At 41.0% G+C, this 12494-nt stretch overlaps 1 protein-coding gene across 1 annotated transcript in view; it reads left to right on the top strand.

Annotated features, from left to right (window-relative positions):
* The window catches only part of MARCHF10 (membrane associated ring-CH-type finger 10), a 77373-nt gene that overhangs the window by 10100 nt on the left and 54779 nt on the right, over positions 1 to 12494 (top strand). The window contains exons 3-4 of the mRNA XM_053263003.1: positions 9250 to 9354; positions 9510 to 9665. Coding sequence (XP_053118978.1) covers positions 9268 to 9354; positions 9510 to 9665 — 243 coding nt within the window. The 5' untranslated portion in view covers positions 9250 to 9267. The remainder of the gene's footprint in view (positions 1 to 9249; positions 9355 to 9509; positions 9666 to 12494) is intronic.

The following is a 12494-nucleotide window of genomic DNA, read 5'->3' on the forward strand; positions in this document are numbered from 1 at the left end:
GTATTTTAACAAATGATGAATGCAGTTTTTGGGACAACAGATGACATCACTTACTTTTAGGTTGACATTTTATTGTATGGCAAAACCATTGAGGAGCATAATACTAAACTGACAGAAGTCTTAAGAAAACTCCAACACAGAGACTTACTATCTCAGCAGAGAAATGTCAGTTTTGCACACACTTGGTGATGTACTTGGGACACACAGTATCTCAGAGTGGTGTACATCCCAAAACAGACTTGGTGAAAGCTATTTGGGAAACACCAAAGCCACACAACAAGGATGCACTTTGATAATTTTTAAGACTCTGTGAGTATTACTTTAAATTTGTTAGACAATTTGCCTCAAAGGTTGCTCCATTGCATCTTCTTTTTAAAAAGAATGTAGCATTTAACCGGTACGCAACCTGCAAGGCTAGTTTTCAGACTATCAAATCAGCCATTGCTGGAAGCTCTGCTCTCACTTCTTTTGACACCGACAGGCACACTATTGTAACCACTGATGCTTCTGAATATGGTTTGGGTGCTGTCTGGACCCAGCAAAAAGGCAACAGGGAAGTTACTTTGCTTCTAGAGTGCTTACTGCATCAGAGAAGATTTATTCTGTCATTGAAAAAGAAGCTCTAGAATGTTTTTGGGTGGTGAGCCATTTCAGAACTTACTTGTGGGGCATAAAATTCACTTTGTGGTTAGACCATAAACCCCTATCTGCTTCACTACTTGGGGATCAACCTGGGCACTCCCAAGAATAGCCAAATTGATCACCAGACTGATGGACATTGATTTCCAGATGGTATATCTTCCAGATCTGTGGAATACAACTGCAGATTGTTTATCTTGACTTCCACTTCCAGGCCAAGAGGAGATCCCAGAACAAGAAGATGAAGGAGTAGTAATTGTGCAAATAGCTTCATCCACTCATGGAGTGATCATATCTTCTGAATGGAAAGCAGCCCTCAAGGCTGGTCAAGCAATTACTGAACTTAAACTTTACATGGCCACACAAAAACAAGGTACCTGAAGCAACAAAAATACAAATTGTATGTTGATCAGAAATAGGGTGCAAAACAGTTAAAATTTCAGATGGGGGTCTTTGTGCCCTTTGGGCACGGGGTTCCATCTTATTTGTTTGTTATTTCTCTGTGTAAACCACCCTGAGCCATTTTTGGAAGGGTGGTATAGAAAGCAAATAAATAAATAAATAATATGGGGATCAAATAAATAAATAAACTGAGAAAGGAATGTTCCCAATATTATGGACAAAAACAGATAATTGAAATCCGAGGAGATTCTATCATAGCGTATGATGGAAAGAAATCAGACAGTTTGAGACTTTCCAGCATGCATATTATAAGACAAGAGGGAAGGGAGTCCCTCAAGAGAGGAACTGAAGAGGAATGTGATCTTGCTTCCAGTTTTGACCTCACAGATTAGGCTGAAGGAAGTGAGGGACATAAGAACAGCCCTGCTGGATCAGGCCCAAGGCCCATCTAGTCCAGCATCCTGTTTCACACAAAGGCCCACCAGATGCCACTGGAAGCCTACAAGCAGGAGTTGAGGGCATGCCCTGTCTCCTACTGTTACCCTCTTGCAACTGGTACTCAGAGGCATCCTGCGTTTGAGGCTGTAGGTGGTTTATAGCCCTCTGACTAGTAGCTGTTGATAGACCTCTCCTCATGAAGTTATCCAAACCCCTCTTAAAGCCATCCACATTGTTGTCTGTCACCACATCTTGTGACAAAGAATTCCACAAGTTGATTATGTGTTGTGTGAAAAAGTACCTCCATTTGCTGGTCCTAAATCTCCTGGCAATCAGTTTTATGTGATGACCCCTGGTTCTAGTGTTATGTGAGAGGGAGAAGAATTTCTCTCTATCCACTTTCTCCATACCATGCATGATTTTATAGACCTCTATCATGTCTCCCCACAGTCTCTTTTTTTTCTAAACTAAAAAGTTTAGAACAACTTCAGGTTCAGTACCAGAAGAAAAAATCACAAACAGCTCCTATGCCAGAGAACGTGGCATATAGGTCATAGTGCAGCATACATAAACTTATGTTCCAAGCAGCTATATCTAAATTTCCATTCAATTTAAGCATACAATGTTCTTCTGCCAGCAATCAGGTCCCATTTGTTCCCTAGATCTCAAAAAGATGACAGATAGCCAATTGTTTTTATAGATGTGAAGAAACTGCAGCCACACAGACAGCCCATCTGAGTTGACCGAGGCTGGGCTAAAATCAACTGGGCACTGGAAGCACGGAGTCAGTGCCCATGCAGGGAGTGGGCTTCACACCCCACTCGGCTATCCAATTCTTCTGCTCAAAGCTATTCCAGAGGGTTGTGACCTGTTTTTGGATGACTTGCTGAGAGGATTGGTGGCTATGCTGAGTGGCGGTGGATGGCAGAAGGAGCCAAGCTAGGCTGGCCATTCTTGTGGCAGGTGCTGTACAGTATTTGGGGTAAAGTAGGGTCAGTGAACACCTTAAGCTGTGTGTCGGGGGCAGAGCCACCATTGAACGAAAGGGTTAGAAGAACCTGGGCCGCCACCCCTCAGGGGCCATGCCTTGCACCCCAGCCATGACCCCTGCATCTGACATCAAACGCAGGAAGCATGACTTTGATCACAAATGGGGTTGCGCGGCCCCGTTTGCAAGCAAAATCACTGACCAGCACCGCATTCGCAGCACGGCCAGAGCATCTCTCCCTACCTAAAAGGCAGGGAGAGTTGCTCCCGGCCATGCCATGAATGTGGCGCTGGCCAGTGCCTTGCACCCCAGCCATGACCCCTGCATCTGACATCAAACGCAGGAAGCATGACTTTGATCACAAATGGGGTTGCACGGCCCCATTTGCAAACAAAGCTACGCCCACTGCGTCTCATGTCAGATGCAGGGGGCGTGGCTGGGATGCGAGGTGCGGAGGAGCTATGGATAAAATGTTCATTAGCATTAATTTTTCCTGCCCAAAGATTTATATATTAAACTATTTATGCAAGCATACTAGACTATAATCTATGCTTCCAAATATTCATTCATTCATTCATTCATTCATTCATTCATTCAACTAACATATTTGTATACCACCCAAAACTTATGTCTCTGGGCAGTTTACCAAAAAAAAAAAGACAACAGAAAAATTAAAATATTAGTTAAAAATAAATGACAGCCGACAAAGTTAACACATTACAACAATTTAAAATTTTAAAACACTATTTTAAAACTATGTTAAAACTATTACAACATTATTGAATTAAAAGCCTGGGTGAACAGATGCATCTTTAAAGATTTTTTAAAAGTTGTCAGAGATGGAGAGGCTCTTATTCCAGCAGGGAGCACATTCCAAAACTTCGGGGCAGCAGCAGAGAAGGCCCATCCCCGAGTAGCCACCTGATGAGCCAGTGGCATCTGCAGACAGACCTCTCCTGATTATCTCAATGTTTGGTGGGGTTCATGACGAAGAAGACGTTCTCTTAAATACCCAGGGCCCAAGCCATTTAGGGCTTTATAGGTTATAACCAGCACCTTGTATTTTGCCCGGAAACATATCAGAAGTCAGTGTAGCTCTTTCAGTACGGGAATAATATGGTCTATGCGAGATGTCACAGAGACCACCTGGCTGCCACATTCTGGACCAACTGCAGTTTCCTGACTACATACAAAGGCAGCCCCACATAGAGTGCATTGCAGTAATCTAGTCTGGAGGTTACCAACATATGTACCACTGTTCTGAGGTTGTTTATCTCAAGAAATGTATGGAGCTTGCATATCAGCCGAAGCTGATAGAAGGCACCTTTGGCCACTGCCTCTACCTGGGACAACAGGGAGAGGCTTGGATCCAGAAGCACTCCCAGCCTGCGTACCTGTTCCTTCCAGGGAAGTGTGACTCCATCCAGAACAGGCAGATCAAAATCGTCTCCCAAGTACCGACAAAAAAAAAAAAAAAAAAAAGAGACAGTTCCTGTCTTATCTGGATTCAGTCTCTATTTGTTATCCAACCCATCACCATTTCATCCAACCCGCCACCACTTCCAGGCAGGCATTTAGGGAGGTTATGCCTTCTCCTGATGATGTTGACATGGAGAAATAGATTTGGGTATCACCAGCATATTGATAATGCCTGCAGCAATTCTCCTCATGATCTCTCCCATCATATGTTAAACAACATTGGAGACAATATGGAGCCCTGAGGGACACCATACAAAAGTTCAGATTTTGAAGAACAACTGTTTCCAAGAGACACTATCTGGAACCTGTCCGACAGGTAGGAGTAGAACCACTGCAAGGCAATGCTCCCAACCCCCTCAGACACTCCAGAAAGATACTTTCCTTTGGTGTCACTCCTTCAGTGGCAGGCCCACCGCTAAAAGCAGTGTCCCTTTATAGGCGACAAATGGCCACTCTGGGCAGCAGATGGTATGCAGGTAGTATGCAGTAATGTTATTACTGGTAATTGAGGCTGCTTCATCAAATAAGAACTAGGAAAGAGAATGTAATGTTATGATAACCAATGGGCAATCGATGCACACTTGTTATATTTTTATAAGAATGTGCCTAAGAGGTTTTGGGGAGAATTTCTATAAAATCCTGTACCGGTGGTACTATACATTTGTTAGATTACAGAAAATGCATGAAATTGTACCTAGTAGAGGCACATTTGCCCATTTAAAGTGGGGATGTGCATTGATATGGCAACTCTAAGAAAACATCAGATAGTTTGAAACAAATTATTGGATATGAGAGCCCACTTGTCTGAAATGCTTTTTTTATTGGGATGTTTTGACTGGAATCTGAGCATTAACGACTGGTCACAGTCATGTTAACTGTAGAATATTGGTAGCTAAAGCAGATTTATGTCTTCATTCAGAAATTAAACTAGGCCTGCCTGCCACATCAGGTGACTGGGTTCACAGAAAAGTATGTCAAGAATTTTAAAAATATTCTTAACACTCAGGCAACATATGTTTAACTGAGGGAATGCTTCAAAGCGGATAGGAAGAGTCTCTCTGGACCACATATTGAAGATTTAGCTGAGCCAAGACAACTGTCTGCCTGTGGTTCTTGGCCATGATCAGAGTACTGGTTTGACTGTTCAATTTATCGTTGTTTTAGTTGCCCTCTTGCCACTATGCCATCAATTTAGATTTGAAGATGGGGTTAAAATAACTGAGTGGGATTGTTGCATGCCTAATAACAAGTCAGGCTTCCATCCTGGCTGTCTGATCAGTCAGTACATTGCCTTTAATGCCAGCATGTCAATGCCAACACAAACACACCCGCCCCCTCCTGCCCCCAAATTATATGATAATCTAAAAAACAAAGTGTGTCCAATTGGAAAAAGATGATTGAAAGCAATGGATGTGAGCCAAAACTGAATGAGTCAAAAGCTAATCATAAATTGTGGGAGCTAGTTGCATATACAACAGATTTTTTCAAGCTAGAAATTTAATGGAATTCAAAGCCAGTGAGATTGCAAATTATTCTGCAGTAAACACAGGTAATTCAGTTGGAAAGCTTTCTTGTTACATTTGGTGCCTATGGATTAATGTTGCTCCCATGTGGCTTTGCAGGCATCAGTTTTTTTAAAAAGGCCACATAATTGTTGTAGTATGAACAACATTTATGTTACAGCTGCCTGTTCAGTTACCCTGTTACAATTAACTTGTTTAGAGGGTGTCACAGCCTGTGGAAGCTAAGCAAGTAAATGGCAAGTCCCAAAATGCCTTCTGGTCCAGGGTGGAGCATTAATGAAACAACAGTATTTAGCAATAATTCCAGTTGTTGCAGGAGAGATTTAATGCTGAATGCAAAGGCTGGAATTGGAGAACTCAAACCAACAACAATCTTTCCCTGCAGGGTATGAAGTGAGATGTTCTCACTTCATCAGCATACTGCAAAGAGTAGCGCTCAGAGTATGCTTAGTTGTGATTCAAATGCTTCTGAACATGAGAGCACAATATGTTCCAGTGCACAACCTGAGACCCCAATGATGGACAGTTTCTTCAAGGTAGATGATCCTGTCAATTGTAGGACTATGGAGCCATAATCCAATTTGCTCTAGGCAAATGCCCTGTAGATTTGTAACATACATGTTTGATCTGCTCTCTGTACAGAAGAGGAGAAGCATTTGAAGAACATTTAACACTGTTGTTTATTTCATGTGTAGCTGGTTTACATGTGATAGGAATGTGACCTTGATGCCTAGCAACAGTCCCCCAAATAGTTTCTGCAATTTATATGTTCCTTCAGCTCAGGTTCCGTTCCAGATTATGATGTAAACTACACCTGCAGCAAAAGTGCATACAGACAGTTGTAGTCTGAAAACCTTTATCACTGTTTAGTACCGCCCTGAGCCATTTTTGGAAGGGAGGTTTAGAAACAGAATAAGATAGATAGATAGATAGACAGATAGATAAAATAGTATAGCCCATTAAGATATCAAAGACTTCTATAGTTGTCTTTCAATAAACTGAATTCGAGTAACCTTATATTTGGAAATCATCTTTATATGGACAGCTAGGTACTGCAAAATACAATGATGTAGTAGTGCAATTAAATCTTTAGAGGGAAGAGAAAAACATTGAGAACACAGTTTTAAGGGACACCTTCCTCCTCAAAATACTTCGACTACTTAGGTGAACATAGATGTGAACATAGAACATATAATTGTTCAAAAAATTCAGCAAGAACATTGGTAGAGACCTTTTAATTAAAAATAATGAAGGAATCTGAGGACTGCATGTTTCTAAGAGGTGTCTTAAGCCTTTTCAAGATCAACAATAGCCCAACATAGGCTTTGTGAACCATAGCTTTCAATCAAACCAGGTGATCAATAAAAGACCATTGTCTCAATTTGTCTGTGGCAACAGCTATTTGTCAATTTTCATGGAACCAAGCAGTCACTGACCATAGGAAATTCCAAATATAAAACAGATTCATGAATCTCTGGCTCTGGCAAACAGATTTATTGAGTTGAAAGCCAGCAGTTAGCCTGCATGCAAAAGATAGGAAGTATGCGTTGCTTCTCTCTGTTCTGCATCACAGGCTAGACTCTACCAAGGCTGACATGCAGGGTGAAAACTGCATTGCAGTTTGGATCTCACACAGATTTATTGTGTGTGTGTGTGTGTGTGTGTGTGTGTGTATTAAAATAAATAAATAAATATAAAATGAAGGCCTTGATACACTGACATGGAATTTACATTATAATGTACAGTGGTCCCTCGACTTACGTAGTTAATCTGTTCCGAACGGACGTTCGTAAGTCGAAATTTTCGTAGGTCGAAAAGCGCACCCACGGAGGTCTGGAAACACTCGTAAGTCGAGGAAACCGCATCTAAAAATTCGTAAGTCGAGGAAGCCAAATCTAAACCGCCAACTACTTCCGGTCTTTTTTGGCGTTCGTAAGTCGAAAACGTTGGTTGTCGAGTAGTTCGTAGGTCGAGGGACTACTGTATAATGTATATTAATGTGCTTTCCTTAGATCATTTATTTATTTATTTATGTTATTTAAAATATTTCTACCCTGCCCCTTCAGTACAGTACTGCTAGGGGCGGCTCACAACAATAAAATAGATACAATATTGTATATTTATAAATAAACAAATATACAATAAAAGTAATAAAATTAACTAAATAAAGTAAACAAGTTAAAAGTCAGGTTAAAAAACACAATCAGTATTAAGTTTCAAATTAAAAATTACTTTAAAACCTAAAAATTGAGAATTATAAAAACTAAAACTTTAAAAAGATGCATTTTTTGTTTTTTAAAAACACTGAGGGAGTATGACAAAGCTCTTCAGGGAGAGCGTTCCAAAGGAGGGGCCACATTGGGTTGGATATTAGAGACCCAGGTGCAAATCCACACAGTGGGTGGTTTTGATATGCCACTTTTTCTCAGTTTAACCCACCTTGCAACTGTGGTGAGGTTAAATAACAAAATTAATATATCTACCTGTGTCACAATGCAGCAACATCACGATGACTGATTTTTTCTGCATATGAAGAAATCCTAGTTGTAGCAATTCAGGTTTGTCCTGCTTGCTTTGCTTCAAACAGCCATTTTTGTAAACCTTGATGTGTTCAGAGAGACGCTCTTGGGAATGTGGATTTAAATAAATTACTGACTTCCCTTTTCTTCTTCCTCCCCCCCCCTTTCTTTCTTAAATCAAGTTGAAATAAATAAAGTTTATTATTGTTATTTCTTCTGGAATTTTATTGTATTATTATTATTTCTTTTTGAATATCTTGTGTTTGGGAACTTTGAGAGGTGTTGTCAAATGTAAATCAGTTTCTTATCTTAACTCGATCAACTTCCATTTACCTTGATGACTCATCCATTTCTTTGAAGTGTGTGATAGCTTGTTAGATGTCTAATCTTACATGTGATCTGACATCAACATATTCATGAGACTTCCTGAGAAAATTAATTTTACTATTTACTGGAAATCAGGTTGACATTGTCTTAGCAAACAATATGGTTTGCTCTCAGCAATTGTCTCAGCAAACCATCTCCCAAGCATGATGAAAAAAGAGGAGGGTGGAATTTTGGTGCTTACTCCAGATACGATTTTTCTGTCCGTCTCTACTGAGTATTTTGGCATCAATTTATGGATTCACATGTCAGAGTTGCCAAGTAACCTGAATCCTGGAACTAGTCAATGTATTTCTTCTTACAATGTAAGATTATTCACTGACTTAATGCCAGAAAATAAGGAAATAATATGCATATTCTTTTATTTATTTTTTAAATAAAGTGCTTGTAAATCTACTTTCTTGTTTATTATAAATGAGAATATATCTAAAAGATTGCGTGCTCATAATTTTTTTTAGTTTATCCCATAACTCTAAGCTTTAAAATACTACTAGACACCTAACCATTAATGGCACAGTGGGGAAATGACTTGATTATCAAGCGAGAGGTTGCTGGTTCGACATACCCCGCTGGTATGTTTCCCAGACTATGGAAAACACCTATATCGGGCAGCAGCGATATAGGAAGATGCTGAAAGGCATCATCTCATATTGCACGGGAGGAGGCAATGGTAACCCCCCTCCTGTATTCTACCAAATATAACCACAGGGCTCTGTGGTCACCAGGAGCCGAAACTGACTCGATGGCACCCTTCACCTTTAATTGTTTTTGAATTGTTTTTGTAGCTTACCACAATCAGAAATTGAATCTAAAAAAAAAAAAAGATATAACTCCCCAAGGTCAGCACTCATCTTGTAACAACCTTTTTTATGTATAGGTTTCATGAAGCATTGCCATGTACGAAGTAAAAGAAAGACAGAAGTTTATCAGTGATGCTCAGTACTTGAGAGAGATGCAGCATAAAATGGATTCAGAGTATCAGGTAGGGAAGTTTGTTAACTGTGTTGATTTCCCCCACCAAGGAGCTAAGCAAAAAACACTAAGAGTTGGGGTGAGGGATGAAATCAGCATCTTTGTCTGAACACAACATGCCCCACATACATCTACTTTGAGAGAGGTGTGTGCTTTGTTTCTTAGGCTTGCCTGAGAAAACAAGAGCAGAGTAGAGAACAGTCCGAGAAGAAGCAAGAACAACATACCAGACAAGAACTGAGGCAGACAACTATGTCCTCCATCTCTGCTGTGCGTAGTTATGAAAGGCCATGGATTTCAAGACTCCCTGTTAATAGACAGGTAACTTTATTATTTGTTAACTTTAAAGACAAATGTTGTGGAAGAAAAGAGTACTCTGGTTATGACCCCATACTAGTCCTCCTACCAAGTTCAGAAAGAAAATAAAATAAAAATAGTTTAAAGCTCTCAGTGGGCCAGCTAGTGGCAGATGTCAGTGGTGGCTCCTGTTGCTTCTGCCCAGGCCAGGGCTGGCATCAGGGGTCAGCATCATTATGCAGCTGCCAAGGGCCCACCTCCAGTCCCTGAAATCACTTTGATATCCATAGCCTTTGCACAGCATGGTCAGAGTGACTTTCTCAGCTGAGACGGTTGTTCTGTCATCATCTCCTATCTCCAGTCCCATCCACAAATGAGAACTTTCCCACCGAAGCCTCTCCAATTATGCAAGGGCCTATGGTGAAAAATTCTCATTTGTAGATAGAGGACATTTGGAAGAAGTAGCAATGGAGAGATTTGCTCTGTTGCTTTCTCTGCACCATTCCATCCAGCAAGGTAAGTCGCACTATGAACCTTGTGGGTGTGGGTGTGTGTCATCCAAGTAGGAGGGAGCCCAGAGAGGGCAGTTTGCTGAGGGCCCCTACAAATCTGGAGTCAGCCCTGCTCCTGCCACATATTGCTTCCTAGCACAGCTGGCTTGTAGTGAGAATCCTAACAGGAATGGGCCTGATGGACTGTATCCATTCAGAAGTGCGTGAACTGTGGGTGTGAACTGTTTCACAATATCTCTGTTCCTGAGTGATGCAAGGTTTTGGGCCATCTGTTTCATGTTATTTTCTTCTTCAGTAATGGGAAATTCTAGGCAAACCTTTGTGACAGACTGGGGGGTTTAAGTACATTTCTCCGGGATCTGCCCTCAGTAGAGAGATTGCTCTGATCCCATTTTAGAAGCAAACTGCTCCTTCAGGAAGATTGCCACCAGTTGAAGATGGATCTAGAGCCACTGACCAGGCTTAGATATATCTTCAACAATCCTAGAACTGTTTAGCTTGAGCCTTACTGGCACTATACAGCCAGAGTCCACGGAACCAAGCTCTAGACCAGGCTTCCCCAAACTGCGGCCCTCCAGATGTTGCTGAACTACAACTCCCAGCATCCCTAGCCACTACTCTAGACCAACAGTATATTATTCTAAAATACAAAGCATTTGGTAACACTATGACCTTGTTGTAAGGCACATGGGGCAGAGTCTTGCAAGTAATAATCTAAAACCTTTTAAAAGCACACTGAAGCCTCTTCTAAGTTTATGAAATTTATTAAGAAAAAGATGAGTTGCACATGTAAAGGAATAGGGGGAAATAAAGGGAAATGGGAGTAAAGAAATATACACAGAATTAAGAAAGAAAATACAGAACAGTAACTGACTGAGTTTTATCTTAGTTCAGCAGTTAGGTACTGTAGGTCCTTGACTGGGAGAGCATTAATCTCTACAGCTTCTCCGTTTTGGACATCAGCTGGTAAATGGAAAGTGGTGTCTACAGTCCCTGGCTGAGAGAGCATTAATCTCTATAGTCTCTCATTTTTAGACACCAGTTAGACGAGAAGTGGTGACAACCATCTTAGGCAAACGTTCAAATTGTCTTAGGCAAATGTTCAAATTTATAGGGACTAAAGGGGGTGATGCTTCCCAGAATCCTCACTCTTCCAGAGATAGACAACTTTCTAGAAGGCCTGGTATCTCTCTGATGTAACACCAGTCTCAGGCTAATCCAAGTTGTGCATTTTGGGGCTTATTAAAACCTGAAACAGGCAAAAACAGGTTGGAACAACCCATTAAAAATCAAACTGGATCCCCAGCTCCTAATGGTCAACTGGAGAACAATATAACTCTCTAACTACCAACAAGTTGTTCTAGCAAGAACTAATCAGCCTATTTTCCTTTCACTGTCTCTACATCTGGACTAAATTTGTTGCAAATTGAGGTCCAAAAGTTAGATCTCTTGCCCATCAAATGTTAATGTGTCCGCCATCTTGGATTGGGGTGGATGACATCACAAACTATGCTGTTGAGGTGTCCTTATGTGTCCCTACAACTGTACCCGATTTGATTCATATTAGTCCAGGTGTTGTGAAGTTGATAGCAGGGGACACACAGACACACACACAGAATGCCGAGTGATCTCATAAGCCTACTGGAAAGTAGGTTCAAAAATGGAACTGAACAGCAAAAAGGCCTGCATCAGCCTAAAATGGCCCCCTAACTGCCAAACTGCATCCCCAAAACAGGGGGATGTGCTGCAGTCTGGAGAACAATATTGTAGCACTTAAATATTTCCAATATTGCACTTTTATTAACCCCTTTACTGCCAACAATGGAATGGAATGGTGGAATGGCCTCCAACATTCCAGAATGGCGCCCTAGAATAGATATATTTTAAGCAACTTCTTAAAAATTACCAGAGATGGGGAAGCTCTTAATTCAACAAGGTACACATCCCAAAGCCTCAAAACGACAACCAAAAACGCCTGTCCCTGAGTAGCCACCAGACGAGCTGGAGGCAACTGAAAGATGACCTCCCCGGATGATCTCAATAGGCAGCGGGGCTCATAACAAAGAAGTTAGGTTTGAGCTGGTTTACCTATTGTGAAAAAAAGAGTAAGTCTGTGCCTTCATGGCTGAGTCTGCTCAGTAACAAGGTTTGCATCCATGCAATAACAAAAGATGAAGAATGTTCCCCATTCAGAGCCTTCAATGGGGAACGGAAGTCTCAGACACTCTTAAGCTAAGATGGAGATCTGAGGTTTGTCACATCCTTATAGAATCTGTAGGAGAGGGCGATAGACATTTAATTTTTCTTCTTCTAGTAATCTGTTTATATACCAGTAGGGATG

Source organism: Hemicordylus capensis, chromosome 6, assembly GCF_027244095.1.
Source record: "Hemicordylus capensis ecotype Gifberg chromosome 6, rHemCap1.1.pri, whole genome shotgun sequence".
Classification (NCBI taxonomy): domain Eukaryota; kingdom Metazoa; phylum Chordata; class Lepidosauria; order Squamata; family Cordylidae; genus Hemicordylus; species Hemicordylus capensis.